Raw genomic sequence first — 16,674 nt, 5'->3', positions numbered from 1 at the left:
TATACTAAATTTTATTTCGCGAGTTGAACCGCGTTGGAATTTCGAAAATTTTCGACGTTTCGGCTTCCACTTTGAAGCAACTATCAAGTGTAGGGATAGGGTGGTTATTCGTTCATTGTTAAGAAGTGATCCGATTCCGTGGACTCCTTATTACTTATTACTCCTTATTAATTTCACCGAGGAAATGAAAAGCTCACACAAAATAATTCAAAATTATTAAAATAGAAATGAAAAATGATATGCTCAATATCGAGAACACCGTTGAGACTAACACAATCACTGCTGGTCTTGAGCTAACTGCCATTTCCTCGGTGAAATTCCAAGGAGTAGGCAGATTGAGGCCTTGGAATCAACAAAAAAATGAGTGATTCGTTGCGTTGAGTACGTACGCAGATTGAGACCACGGAATTGGATCACTTCTTACCAATGAACGAGTATTCGCGTTTTCTTATTGGGAACGTGGGAATGTACACTAAAGTAGACTATATTCATAAGGACCTAGTCTATTAAAACTTAATGTCATCCTTTAATTAACCAATCAATATTGAACATCATTCACTAGAACATATCTTTATCTAACCTATAAAAATTCAACGTCATTCATAATCTAACCAATTAAAAATTCCTATAGTAACCAGAATCAAAATTTCGATCACACGTCATTTTGAATATTGAATCCGACGAATTCAAGTTTTTATAAGAATTAATACAACTTGAAGCCCCGCAAATCTTAATTAATTATTGTAAGTAAATGTTATTATTGTTATACATTTATACATATTTCTTATACTGTACCATAATTTCAGACGATAAATACATAAGTATTCGGAAGCTCGGAAAATATATTAAAGTTAGTCTAGTTTGGTGTTTCATTGCCACGTTCCCAATAAGAAAACGCTTATTTATAAATATATACAAGAAAATTGCTCATTTAAAGATGTAAGATTACAGGAACAGTATCAACACCAAGACCCAATACACACACATGGAGCAACTGTAAAGAAACTTACCTCAAATGTGACGGAAGTCACCAACTGTTTGGTGATATGTGTCTGTGACATTATCTATTCTACATCCCCTTTCCGAGAAAAATAATTTACTTCATCATCGAATCAAACAATCCAGTCCAAACTTATTTTGTGATTGTACAAACTATCCTATTCGTCCATCTTTGGAATATTTCTCGCACATTTGGAACTCTGCCTCCAAGCATACCCTGAAGATATTCGACTTAACCCCACTAAGCGATCTAAAGTTGACTATAAACTTGGACAGCTTAGAGCATAGAAGGAAGGTCGCTGACCTCACTCTGTTTTACCGATACTACAACGGGAAATGCCTACAACACTAAGTTTGCCTGTAGACGCTCAGAACGTCGATTTATCGGGACTCCTTCGTTTGGAGAAATGCAAGTCTTTGGAATCAGCTACCAAAACACGTCTTTTCTGAATACTACATCCTTCAGAAGTTCAAGATCAATATCTACAGGCATCTTCACACGGTGGCACCAATCAATTTACTCGAGTGTAAACGGGTTTACCCTCTTGAGCTTGCTTCTTACATGAATAAATAACAAATATAGTTCCAGAAACAAAATAAATAAATAAAATGAAGACAGTAATTTTACTAGAACAAATTACTAACTTAAGTCACAAGCTCGTATTGTCGTGATCAGATTGAAAACAAAATAATCTTCGTCCATTGAAACCTTTGAAAGGTGGGTAATTCAAGTCACCAGCGAATCAAAATATGGAGTTTTTAAAACCCGTTGCCAACACTTTGCCGACTGGTTGGCAACCAGTTACTCCGTTTGCTCAAATTCGATTACAAAGGTTGTTATGCATTGCAAACTGGTTAATGAATTTGGTCATAAATTAGTTTCTTTTGAGTTGATCTGTGTGTATTCGGCCTAAGTCATTATTTGTCGCGGGTTGTAGGTTGGAACTAGCTCTACAAGAACTAATTTTTGGTTTGAAACCATTTTGTAAAAGTCGTGCGGACTAGTTTAATGGTGCGCTAATTTGAACAATGAATGATGTTAACAGATATTAAAATGAATGAAATACGCGTCGCAGTTTTGTGAAAAGATTATTTATTAAAAATGAACAGAAATGCCAAATGGTATGGCTCCAAAACAGCAGATCAAACTGGAATAGGATTGTACGGGCCCAGAGCTAAACATTATGAAATCTTGGGCACTACAACAAGTACTTTGTAAGCAGAAATATATGCAATTTAAAAATTTTTCCAGTCCAACTTATAAATGAATCATCACAAACCGACTATTATCATCTTATTTGATAGCCAAGCAACCATTAGAGCTCTTAGTTTCAATATTAGGGGAATCGACAGCAGGAAAATAGAGACAATACTAAAAGTAAGGTAGATAAGGCAAAGATACTTCTGGGAAACTATAAACAGAATAGATCTGTTGAACAAACCCATCTAGGTAAGAACAATCATTGCCGCGTCACCGGACACCTGAAGATGTTTAATTCAACAGAGAGTGCATATTATGTTACGTAGAGGAAGAAAACTCTTTCTTAGACTACGGAATTTCATCTGGGAAGAAATGAAATGGAAGACGAAGGTCTTAGGCAGCTAGATTTTTGCCACATCCTGAACTGATTCTCTAATCACAACATATATACCTAGTTGATAAGAAAATAAGAGAACTGGGAATGGAAGAGGGTCTCTGACTAGATATAGATCAATATCTTATGTATGTTGTGTATCGTTTCCATGATATTTTCACATTTATTTTGGAAAACTTATTTCAAACTTTGCATCTACTTTCACTTATTGTTTTTTTTATTTGTTTTAATGTTCATTTTGAGCAAGCACAATGAATAATAATAAAAAAATATTTTGTTAATAATTTTTTCTTTCCATCAAGTCGTCGCAACAACTTTCTTTAATTAAAAGGGGGGTTCCAATAAACAGATCAGTTTTTCGTAATATGAGCACCTAATAGTAGTAATGATTGATTTAAATTATGTAAAAACATCACAAAACTTCGAATTTGTTAATTAATTGTATGGATTTTGGAATAATGGAGAAAATTAAACTTTGTATTTACAATGAGGAATTTCCATGATTTTGAAATAATAGAAACTCATTTTTAAAATGAAATGAATACCTGTTATTATTCCGATGAAAGTAAAATAAAAATGTGTGCTACTGATTTTACCAAAAATATTTTAATTTTTTTTCACTTTACCAAGAAAAATGTCCTCATCTTCGTGAACAGCCTGCGCAGTAATTGCAGCCATTCCACGAACTAAAGTTAACAGTGAACAGTAAGGACTAGGATTTGCCGAGAGAAAAACGCTATTCAAATGCAAACCTATGGGAGCTCTGTGGAACTCTCCACACAACATCCCAATGAGAAGAATTCGTCCCTACCTGAAACAAAAAAAATATCAATAATTAAATGGGAAAATGTTCGTCTTTTTACAATATCAATGGTAAAATCATCGCGAAGGCGATTTCAATTAATAACTATTAGATAATAGGTATGTTTACCACGATTAAAGGTTTCAGGGAGCTAGATATGGGCTTTAGGGTGGTCCAGGGTCTCACCGCCCAATCTTTGAACGTTGCTATGGTGTGATGGGTCTTGTTTGGCCGACCATCGACCTTCTTTGATAGTAGACCAAAGCATTTGTTGATCAACAAATCACAGTAACTCTCCCTATCTAGGGTGCAATCTGATTTTTCTAGTGTTGTAGCTAGACGACAAGTATCGCGATCGTGATTCAAACCTACACACGTAACCGCAGACGAACCAACTCAACGCATGCGGCCACCTTGTAGAATGAGATGTGTAAATTATTTTTGACTTACTGTAGTAGAAGATGTTGCTGTTTTTGGTTGTTATTGGTACATAATTATAGATACAACAATAGCACATATGTATAAAGAAACAATAAAAAGATCTAATAGCTAATGTCATACCGAGCTATGAAAACGTTACACAAAAGGAACAAGAAATAATTGGAGAGTAAATCCTATTGGTAGGCATGTGGACGAATAAAATTTTCGGATTCGACAAAACTCTACAAGTGATAGGAAAGCATTGTTTCAAATGAGCGCAAGCAATCCAGAGTGATGTTTATACTTAATTATGTGTATAGTAATCTGGACTTTTGTCTTCACAAATTCAAGACTTGGAAAGCAATATGTTGACGGAAGTGTCTGGAAAATTTTCAGAGAATGTTTGGGCTTGGATGAGTATCAATGGGCCTGGCCTTTGTTGGAGAATTGGTGCAAGGTTCAACCCTGAAGTTTACCTAAATATTCTAGACAATATTATGTTGCTATCGGTATATCAATGATGGAAACGATTTTATTCACCAACATGATAGTTGTCCTGACCACTAGCCAGCATAATTCAACCATGGTTTCCACAAAACAATATTGAGACTTTACCGTGGCCGGCAAATAGTCCTGATATAAATCCAATTGAAAACTTATCGAAGTGGTTGGTAAAAAAAAAATTACAAAGGAATTTTCATCGCAGAAATCAAGAGCATGGTACAGGAGACGGATCTATCGGCCGAACCATTGCCGGGGTCATTACTGAAATCAGAGCGTAATGCAACCGAATTCGCTGTTCTAGTATGAACCAATATGATTTGTTTCAATGTTTTCTTGCTGTAGCTCTCGTTAGTGGTAACATTGGAATCCTAATGTCCAATGAACACAGTTTTTGACCAGATGCTCATATCAACTCAAGCTCTTCTAGGTCGATTCAGAAAGATGAAGTAAAGAGTATTTGTTGCTATAGATACAACGGCAAAAAGACTTTTCGAGTGATGGACTTATTGTGCTTTAGTAGTTGTGATTCTCAAGTATAAGCTGTGGTGACCAAATGGGATGGAATGGTAATTATTTACTCGAGTCGGATGGACTGAAAAGGTTATTGATAATGGTATAATAAAATTTTTTGTGTAAATGATAACTCAATTTTGGTAGAAATAGCAGCAAGTGTCAATTAAAATTACACACGTGAAAAATTGCAAAAATATATCCCAATACTTGCATGCTATTTCAATGAATTAGAGACAAGTAAAAAGCCAAAGAGATTCGAGATAGGTATGGGGAGCCCTTATGCACTATGATAGAAAACTAAGGATGCTCAAAAAAGTAAACCAGAGTTACGCAATAAATTAAAAGAAAAAAGATGTCCACCGAAATTGTGAAAATCGAAAAATTGGAGTATCGAGCCATCATCAAGTACCTGTATTTAAAAGGGTTAAGAGGTAAGCAGATTTACGAAGATTTCTGTGCCAATCCCCGAAAATATCGATGCAGTTCATGACGTGATTTTATCAGACCGTCGAATTGGGCTAAAACGGATAACACGTCAATTTGGACATGAGAAAAATTGCTGTAAAATGGATCCACAAATGTTTGAATGTTGACCAAAAGCGTGCAGGGGTAGAAGCATCGCGTTCGATCTGTGCTCGATTTGAAAACGATATAGACTTCTTAAACCGAATTGTACTATGGATTAGACTTGTGTACATTTCTACGATCCAGAAACAAAGCAACAATCGATGTCGAGTCGGAATGGCGACACTCTCGTTCTCCAACACCTAAGAAGTTTCGTGTCAAAAAATCTGCTGGAAAGGTTCTTGATCATGATTGCTTTTTTGGATAAGGGTAGAACAATAACTGGAGATTACTATTTGACATTACTGACCACTCTACGGAAAATAATTGAAGAGAAAAGATGCGGAAAGCTATCCAAAGGTGTTTTGTTTTTGCAGGACAACCCCCCTGCACACAAATCTCATGTTGCCATGCAAAAAATTCGTGATTTAGGATTTGAATTACTAGAACACCCCCCTTATTCACCAGATTTGGCTCCGTCCGACTATTATCTCTTTCCCCCACTGAAAAAAAGTTGAGAAGGTCGTAAATTTTCTTCCAACGAGGAGGTAATAAAAGTTGTGAAGGTCTGATTTGCCGAGCTAGGAGTACATTTTTTTCCAATTAGGAGAAGAATATATTGAATAATAAAATATTTTGACATTGAAATTTTGAAGGTTCTATAGAAGGCTAAGAATTTTTCAATATATTCCTTACCAACAAGATGCATCGTGTAATCCCCGTTCTTATGTAAAATTGTCGAGGGGGTGCTTATAATTCAGAGGGAGTGCTGGAGAGGGATAATATTTTCAAAATGTAAATTGTCAACTTAAGAAGACAAATCGACCTGTTTCGGGTTTTTTTCATATAGTACATAATAACGCTAGAATTGAATTTATTCCATACATGTGAACCTCATTGTATATTTGAAATAAAAAAGTAAGAATTTGTCAAAGTCACTTCAATATTTGAATACCCTATAATGAAATAATGGAACAATAAATATAACGATTTATTGAGAGTGAAAAATATCCTAAATCACTGTAGTAAACTTCACTTGTCTGAATTGAATGTAGTCATCGGGATTAAACTCTTTCTGCTTTCCGCAAAGAATGGAATATCTCAAGAACGGTAAAACCTATGGAGGTTCATAAAACTTTTTTCAAAATTGACTTGATTCTATATAGAATGAGATCAAACATGGGACATTACATTTAAAAACCAATAAATTATATACTTTTAAATAAAATTTCAATTAATAGAGACCAAAAATCAAGATAATTTATCAACAAAACCATATAAAAAAGATCTAAGAAGTAAGAAACTAAAAAAATTTATTCCATTTATTTAACTACTTTCGGGACGTCCTGTATGGCTGGAAATACTTTTAGGTGGTAGCCGTAATTGAGAGAGAGTAAATGAGAGAAAAAAATTGAAAAATGTTATCTATATAAAGGCATTAAAATAATAATAATCTAACCATTCTAAATAACACTGTCAAATATAACTAGTACGCAATGTATAAATTACCTTTTAAAATTCTCATAGGGACTGATAATATACGCAATAACTTCGCGAAAAATATACCCGTTTCCGAAACGTCGTTATTCCAATTCGAAATAACAATGAAACTACAACGAATCGCCTAATTTTCTCGCTAACAAAAAATCGTTGGCAATCCCCAGAACCGCTATTAACAATATTACTTGCGTCTTTCGGCGACGGAAAACTGTCTGGAGCGTCTCTACCGATTTCCAAGAGATGGTTGCTGTTATTTGGCGGGTAGTATTTTCACGCCGGTACCAATGTATCTGGTATATAGGGCGGTTATTGGCTGACAGAGTGCAAGCGCGTATTGAATACGGATTATAAGCAAAAAAAGGAATTCTCTATGTATCAGCGTCGGAGTGGCGTCACAATTACTATTTTACGAGGCGTTAAAATCGAACAGACTGATTTTTTAAAGTAGTTTTATTCCAGTATACCTTATGTCATCGCCTTCAAATTTGTTGCAAACGATTCATTCACTGATTTCAGCGATGCTGGAACTTATATAGTCTTCAGTTGGTCTGTTACAATCGTTGGAATGTTTCTAATGCCCCAAAATTAGTTTACAATTTAGGGAAGAGGAGGACTAAGGTGAGTAGGGCAGTTGAGGTGCTACCACAATGTTTTTATTGGTTAAAAACTTTGTCTTGAAATTGTGCTGATCAGTGATGGATTTAGGAGCAGGCTGTAGCCTAGGGAGACAGATTTAGAAAGTCGGCAAATTTTGTTTAAAGAGAAGAAAAGTTTTGATGAGATTTTATCACCGTTGTTGATTCTCAGGAATCACTCCGTGAGTTTTCCATAGATGTACAATAGAATTTTAAGTATTTTGAAGAAATAAACGTATAGAGAGAAAATACTAGAGAAATGGAAAATAGACAACCAAAAAAATAAAGAAGATTTGATTAAATACTTGATGAAGATATTGGAATGGCTGCGTTTACTTCAGACTTAACACGTTTTTCGTTTCATAAATATTCGGCAAAAAGCCTATAATGAATTCAGCGAGAAATTTCTCACAAAATTTGGTGACTTCGGTTCTAAGGGAAAAGCTAGTTTCCTGGAAAAAATGTACCCTAATGATTTAGAAATAGACATATCGGAAATTCGTATACTTTCAAAGCTACCTTTTACTTGAAAAAATTTTGATACATCAAGCCTATCTTTGTTTCTGCACGAACAGCATTTAGAATACATTTATCCAAACTTTGAGATATTGTATTGATTGATTGTATTGATCTATATACAGCAGCGACAACTTGTTCAGGTGAGAGAGGTTTACTTCCCTTATGAAAAATGTAATTTAAATAATTGTGAACTAAGCTATAGAATTTCAGAAGTTAGTAGAGGCGACTAAAAATGAATAGGCAACAGGCGGCCTCGAAGTTAACTCTTCCTCGATCATTCTAATCATCAACCGATGATCTTAACGGAAAACTTTTAGGATTCTATCGAAATTTGATCTTGTAGTTGAAGGTCCTCTCCAACATCTGGTCACTTTACTACACTCTCTCCTTAGACCTGATGAAATTTCTATTACGGCGTGCTCAAGTTTGAAGAAAATTGAGCACGCCGTTGTCGAACTAGTTTTCATAATGCCCTTAAAAATCACTGAAATAATGAGTACGCACAACCTACTGACTCGATCAAATTCAAACGTCTGTTGAATGTCCTCGTGTTGATCCTATAACTGGCGGTTTCTTATTGGAAACGTGGACTAACTTTAATGTATTTCCTGAGCTTTCGAATACTTAAGTATTCATCGTCTGGGAAATAATTAATTAAGATTTTTGGTGGATTTGAATTGTATTAATTATTGTAAAAAGTTTAAATTCATAGGTTTCAAAATTCAATATTCAAATTGATGTTGATAGAAATATTAATTAATTAAGTATTCGAAAGCTCAGAAAATATATTAAATTTAGTCCACTTTGGTGTTTCCTTGCCACGTTCCCAATAAGAAGCCACTCATAAAATAGCTGACAAAGACTTGGTTACTATTCATATATATATCGAAAATAATCTATAAATGCGCGTTGCATAAATTTACGTCTTGACCATCTTTTACTAATAATTTCGAACGAAAAATAGTAGTATTTTCAAAGTATAAATAGATATTGAAGTACACGCGCCGGGTTTGAAATAGAGCAAGTGTTTTGAATACTGGTTATCCACGATTACTTCACGCTAGATATTGATTACTTATACAGAGAATCAAGTCTCAATGTCGATATTCAAACTTATCTCAGTAGCTAACGGTATAAACGTTTTGGATTAAGCAAGCAAGAAATAGTTATCATTGCACGTCTCCAAGATGTAAGAACCAACCAAACAATGCAAATCTATCATATCAGATATGTTCGCACATCTAAAAACTGCGACACAGTTTGAGCAAACTAAGTCGAACGTTTTGCATCGATTCTTAACTGTAAATGAAACCTAGATCCACCACTCCCCTCCTAAAATTAAAAAAAAACAATTCAAACAGTTAATTGTAAAGGGGAAACCTGCTCTGAAAAAGTTCGGAAAAATGGGGGCCGTTTTTTACCGTGTTTAGGATAGTCACGGGATTGTGTTCATCGACTATCTTCAGAAATATAAAACAATAATAGGGGAGTAGTAGTCATAATTGTTTGATAAGGTAAAGGAAGAAATTAAAAGAAAGTTACCGCAATTGAAGAAAAAAGTGCTTTTCCATCACGTCAATGCACCTTTTCACGATTCGGTAATCACCATGGATAAAATTTACGAATTGCGCTTCGAATTTATTAACCCGCTATCGTATACACCAGATTTGACCCCCCGTGACTTTTTCCTGTTCCCTATTATTTGGAAGGGGTAAAAAGGTTAGAACATCTTATAAACTTGAAAGCAGAATATGTTAAGATTAGAATATGTGATTAGAATATATGTAAGAATAGTTATCGATTTATTTCGATTGCTAAAGTATCGTTCTTCGGATTATATAATAAATTTTCTAGACTATCAGTGTGTTCAGAATGATTCTCTTTTTATTATCAACACTATGTTTGATAATTTATTTAAAATAGGTTAATATGGGCGTCAAAAGTTGCATTTTTCGTATTCCCTTACGAGTTTCCTACTCGATAATCTTGGTAGACTACCAGAAGAGTGATTGAGGTTATGGAGAACAGCTGTCAAGTTGGGAAGTAAGTATAATAGATGAATACATCGGAAGTTGAAGGGGATATGAACCGTATCGTCATTACAGAGAAAAAATGAACATAAGTTTCAAAAACAGTATATATATATATATATATATATATATATATATATATATATATATATATATATATATATAATCAGAATTCTCCCTCATTAATCTACTTTCTTAACTTTGAAACTAATATCGTTTATTTCGCTAAAAAAATTGGAGAAGAAGCTAACTGAACCAAACATGTTTTACAAAAAGTAAAATTTATTTTAGAGTAAATAAATCAAAACGTTAATCACATTTCTTCACATTAAATTTAGGCAAATTAATACCTTAATTTATGTACTGCTTCCAATTTAAAAAATTCGATATTTCTGTTTGTTAATTTATCAAATATTGGGATGAATAGCGAAGTAATTTTGAGGGTCATAATTATATTAAATATTTGTGTTTCTTCCGCACAGGCGCTTGCGTTAATACAAGCTTACAACCATTGAAGTATGAAGGGAGGGAACCAGAGCTTGAATTCTGGAGAGAAGTCTGAAGTATGGTTAACTTATGGTAAGATATAACAGAGCGTATTAGTCTTTATCAAGTGTTCGTACATATTACATCTTGTAAGAACATTTAACGTTCAATTTTCTACTTTATAATGGTTAAGTTTAAGGGCTGTTTGGTAATAGTACAATAACGAATGAAGCTTCTTCTAGTAAAACATTCTATAGGTAAGTTATTAAGAAATTACTCGATTATTCCTCTAAATTAATCCCTAGGAAAGTGACTGCATAGTATGAGCCGTGTGATTTAGTATAAGTATACTTAACATACAGGTAGGATGTATAAGTGACATATTTTTTAATCTCCAAATTTTTTCCCAAAACCAATAGCTGCAGAGAAAAAAAAAATAAACCCAATAATTCATAATTTTTCTAATAAACTGAGTGGAAAACAGTAAAGATGTAAAATAGATTTTTTTTTATATATTTATTGTTGCATCAAAGGTTATTAGCGATATGTTAGGTCTTCACAATTTATGATACAGTTGAGTATCTTTTAGATATTTGCTAAGTTTTGTGCTATTACAAAGAAAAAGATACTGGTACGCCCACGTGAGAAGAATGGAAGAGAGTAGACTGCCACGAATCGTACTTGAAGGTAAACCAATAGGGAAAAGAGAACCCGGACGACCACCTAAGAGATTGATGAACAGCTGGCAGTCCACCTCCGAGGTACTGATACAGAGGAACCTGCAAAACTAACAGATCATGAGAGCTTAAAAATGAATAAGAAGAAGACAATTATTATTAAGTAAAGAAATTATGGTTTTTGGAAAGTTGTTAGTCTTTCGTTTTTGTACTTTTGACAGTTCAACAATAAGTGTTTCACGTTCAGATTCTCGTTACAAGTTTCACTTATTGGTGGGTTTTCTCGATTAAATATATATGAGTCACTTTAGTGTGTCGTAGATTTAGACGATCCATTTTATTTGGTCTGTACGATTTGTAAAACTGTTTTTCCATGGTTGGACAGATGGTTTCATAGATTTTAATATCGACTGCGATCTGTTCCACTCTCTTTGCCACTTACACTTTACTTTTGTTTTTATTGTCTCTTTAAAGTCGTTTGCTATCATAACAATTGTTGTTTTGTTGTTATCTGCTGCTTCCTTTGGTACATTTGTCTGCTTTTTCGTTTTGGATATCGATGTGTGATGGTACCCAACTAATTGATACGTTTGGATTGGTGGATAATGTGAAATGAAATACGTTTGATAAAAATACACATGGTTAGTCATTTTTAGTCAAGAACACCCAATAAATGTAAATGCAAATATAACATAAAAATTATAAATAGTTCTCTTAGATCTTAATCCTGAATAATGTACGAGCTTTACATTTGTGTCCTAGGTAGGCTTTAAAGAAACCATAATCCAAAATATGTATTTACTCTTCTAGTTTTTAATATTTGTTTTAGATGTTTCCAATAAAAGATTAATTTCAAGATTATGTGGATCGAGGCTACAGGTTAATTGGGCTCAACCTAATGGAGCTATCATTTGTTCAGTTAACTTTGAAAAGTCTTCTTTATTTTAATACTTCTAGTTCATCCGCAATCCAACGGAAATAAATAAAACAAAAAAATGTGAATTCTGTGAAAAAATAATCAAATATCACATAAATTTAGGTTGAGGAAAAATATCAGAATATTTAAATAGATAAAAAATTTTTCAACAGAAAATTTTTATTGGTGTAGAATTTCTTCTAGTTTGCAAAACGACACAAGTTACACATCGGATCTAATAAAAACTGTTTCTGAAAAATATATAGATTCTATTAGATTTAATTTTTTGCCAAAGAATTCAATTTTAACAAACAAAGACAGTTATATAATAAAATATTTCTTTTTAAAGGACAATGAAAGTACATATATTTAATTAATATTGCTACGAACTCGTCTACTGATAGATCGTGAAGTCGGTCCTGTTCTATTATGTTAATAGAATCTAAAGTTTGGAGGATGCGGCGGGCAATTCCCACTTTTTTATACAGCAGCAATTTCTTGATATTGCTTATATAACTTATTTACAGTATGTTGTGGCCGTTTTCATAGAATCAATTCCGGGTAACGAGAAATTCGTTGTGTATAAATACTAAATAGGTGCTTGTTATCCAGCGAGTCATTCAGAAAATAATCTGATGTCATTCTGAACACATTGGCATAGATAAGTAAACAGTGTGTTTGAATAAATTAATACATTAAGTGTTTAATAATAAGTCTTGTCAATAGTTTGGCGAATAGTTAAGTGTACTTAGTGTTAGTGTATAAACAAACTAAGTAAGTAAATGAGAAACGTTGGGTATAAATTTACCCCACTGTTTAAATAAATAAGGAAAACATTATAATATATTGAATACGAAACAAATTGTGATCTATTTTATATTTTTACTCAATATAAGTACGGATCTTTCTTGATTAGGAATTTGTCAAGGGGGGCGCTGCAGGCTTCACTTGCATGTGCCTACACACTTGTTCTGCATGTGCCCCAAGTTTCTTATTTTCATGCTTACAACCATAGACATAGTATACTAGATTGCGTATTCGATGAAATTCAATAGCAGAATGAAATACAAATCAAATTATGGTATAATTATCTCCGTCAAATTCCAGCGTTGTTCCTTCAAATTTCTTGTATCATACTACTTCCACCGTTCTTTTTCTCTACTTATCTTACGTCACCAATCACTGCACATTAGAAACAACAGAGGCTGTTTCTTTTAAAAGTTAGCACAACTTTTCTATATAAGAAGTAAATGATTCGCGCAGTCTAGTATTACTGTCTATACTTATAACAATATACCCGCACCATTGTTATTACTGTTTTATTACAAAGTTCAAAACCTTTTATAATACATTTAATTTGATGTTATCCTTTCTAGCCGACATCACATGAGTTTGCTACGTCTCATACTGTGACTTACAAGCGGAAAAACGAGCTTAGAGTACGGATATTTACACATTCCTTTGAATTTTTAATGCGAGCGAACTTTTGATGAGCATTAAGCGATCATGCAAATTATTGCATACCCATTTGGTTGAAAAATTTACTAAATCATCTCACGTACTTTTATGTGGACTTTATCACACATTATATTTTTAGTTTCACATTTTCGGAAGTATCCGTGTTCATATGGCTATTTTTAGAAGCGGATAACCATTTACAATAATTCTATGGGACGTAGAGACAAGGATAATTTTTATTCAACTTTTCTCGGTTTCTTCAATTGTTTTTCCCCGTAAAAACTGTTTAATTAACAGTTTCCCATATTTACCAAACAACTAAAGCAGTTTTCTGCATAAATACCGTACTTTAGCAATTGTCACTACAGCCTTTGCTTCCAAACTAGTCTGTTCTTCACCAACGTTCCCTCTGTCCTCTTACATTCATTGTTTGTAAGGCTTGGTGAACTCCGCTAGTCCCCTATTCTTTCTATGTGTCCAAACCATCTCAACCTCTGGACTGAAAGCATTTAACATTTTCTTTCTACATCTTTGAAAAGTTCTATTAGTCTGTCTTTTTATTAAAAGCTCGTTTAAAATCTATAGCTGGTATATTTAGATCAATAACATGTTCGTAGCATCTTAACATGATTTGCCGTAGTGTGAATAATTGATCAGTTGTACCACGTGATTTTATAAATTGATATTGACTGATTTTTTTGTACTTCTTTCTTATGTATTCGGCTATGTTCAAACTCACTGGCATAATCTCTATTTTCCATATTCCTTTGATTAAGTCGTGTATCCTTCGCTTAGAACCTATTCCTCCTAACTTAATCAGTTCTCCCACTATTGCATTTATTCCCAGAGGGTTTGTTATTTCTGATCTTCTGAATTGCTTTCCGAATCTCCTGGCTTGGTGGTGTATCGTCATCTTTATTATTGGTTAGATCTACATGTTCTACTTCCTCAGTATTTCTTACTTCGTCTGTATGATGTTTGTTAGACAGACTTTTAAAGTGTCGTGCCCATATTTCCAATGCCTGTCTTTCATCTGTAATTATAAATCCATTTCGATTCTTGCATCCAGTTGTTCTGGTTGAAATTCTTTCCCAATTTTCGGCGAGGAATTTTCTGATTTCACCTTGTTGATTTAAATTCTCTATTTCTTATATTTCCTTTATAAAGTTTGAACCTCCGATAAGTTATAAATAAAAGTTCATATACAAAATCATTTTATTACCAAAAGATTGGTACCCTTAAGTTTACTTTTCGACATTATCACCGAAGAGATTGAAACATTTGTCGCATCTGGGGACAAGCTATTCAATACTCTCTTCGAAGAAAGTTGCCACCAATGAATTCAAGTTGTCCTTGATGCTGGTTTGAAGGTCCTCATTGGTTTGAAAGGACTTCCCACCAAGCCACGTTTTCAATTCAGGTAAAAGATGAAAGCAGTAATGGCGAATCTGCGGTTTTCTTTAACCATTCTGTAATCTCGTTGAACCAGGTCATCTGAAACGACAGATTTGCGTCCTTGGTCCCCTTCATCATGCACATCCTTACGTCCATCTTTAAACTTTCGACACCATTCACGCACAATACCATCACTCATGAAGTTTTCCCCATACACACACGACTCATTCTCCGATGGATTTCTGCAGCACTATGCCCTTCAGCTTGCAGAAAACGAATCACATTTTGCAATTCATACTTGGCGGGAGGATCAAAATAATGGCGGACTTGTTTAAACTGTAGCATAACGCCGACTGACGCCTGAATGTCAACAATGGGGAAGTGAGTAGTGCGAAAGCTTAGCAGTTTTGTTTCTTCCCGCGTACATGACATCTAAAACATGGCTGAAGCTAATAATATAATTGCCGCACTGTAGCTAAAGTGATAAGTCAGTCTTCTGTCCGACCGCTCTCGTATTATAATAATAGTATTAATCATAACAAATATAATCTTGTCATAATAAATAATTCTCGCCTTTCTAAGATTGGCGAAATCCCCGTAATATACAACAATTCCCAACTCTATTTTCTAGTTTTCGTTTCGGAGTACAAGATCAATGGTAGTAGCAAGTAATGGAAAGGCGCCCGAAAGTCTGGATTCGATTATGCCGTTCGCTGAGTCACGCGATATTTGCTTTTAAATATAAATGTTATTTTCTCCGAAGACGATAAAAGGCATAGTATGTGACAGTAGGGAAAATAGAGTGTTAATACACTTGGAGGGCGTAAGGTAGATATGAAAATTAGGTAAACGTATAATTTTTTTTGAACAAGTAATCTCTTGTTAGTTTCTAAAGTAAAAAGTAATTTCAAGTCTTTGTTTATATGTTTTCATAAGATTCAGAATATGAGGTAAAAGTAGCTGAATCAATACTTACTAAGAAGTATGTTTAATTAAGAAGGATGAGAAGGTAATCAAAGAGCGAGGAAAAAATAGGTGTGAAAAAAAAAGAGGAGAAACGAATGAAGGTTTGAGATAAATTTGATGACATGTTAAACTAAGTAAAAGCTCACCTTAGATAGGGTTTTGCATGATGTAAGGCATACAATACGAACTAATATTAAATTACATATTGTGAAATAACATGAAGAAAAAGCTCAGATAAAATGCCATAAGAACCGATCTGCGAACGCGCTTGAATGAAATTCGGAATAGTTTTACCTCATATAACTGCTAAATGGTAGAGTATGCAAAAAGCATTTATTACATCACTCAATAAGTCGTGTGACTGACACACAAAAGACCATGTTGAAAATTTCATGACATTTCGATTAGTCACAAAAAAGTCATCAAAAAAGTCAACCATTATATCTAATCGTAAATTGAAATTGTGTGAAATGGAGTGTGTTTAAAATTATGCATGAACATATGACTATTAAAAAGCTTTTTTCAAAGTGGGTACCGCGTCGATCGAAAATAACGTGTTGATGATTCAGAGCAGTGTTTGGCCATTTTTGCACGTAATAAATCAGATTTTTGCGTCGAGATGTGACAATGAATGAAACATAGATACATCACTTCATTCCGGAATCAAAACGATCATCATCTGAGTGGACCGCAGC

At 33.9% G+C, this 16,674-nt stretch overlaps 1 protein-coding gene across 7 annotated transcripts in view; it reads right to left on the bottom strand.

The window, feature by feature from the left end:
• The window catches only part of LOC130901866 (protein Fe65 homolog), a 95,654-nt gene that overhangs the window by 54,040 nt on the left and 24,940 nt on the right, over window positions 1-16,674 (bottom strand). For 3 of the 7 annotated variants that reach the window (XM_057813509.1, XM_057813508.1, XM_057813510.1), the window contains exon 2: window positions 3,221-3,405. The exons of the other annotated variants lie outside the window; for them this stretch is intronic. In XM_057813509.1, the coding sequence (XP_057669492.1) occupies window positions 3,221-3,380 (160 nt within the window). In that variant the 5' untranslated portion in view covers window positions 3,381-3,405. The remainder of the gene's footprint in view (window positions 1-3,220; window positions 3,406-16,674) is intronic. 7 annotated transcript variants of the gene reach the window in all.

The sequence above is a fragment of the Diorhabda carinulata genome, chromosome X, assembly GCF_026250575.1.
Source record: "Diorhabda carinulata isolate Delta chromosome X, icDioCari1.1, whole genome shotgun sequence".
Classification (NCBI taxonomy): Eukaryota; Metazoa; Arthropoda; class Insecta; order Coleoptera; family Chrysomelidae; genus Diorhabda; species Diorhabda carinulata.
The sequence above is the reverse complement of the archived record's forward strand: the minus strand, read 5'-3'. Positions and strand labels throughout refer to the sequence as shown.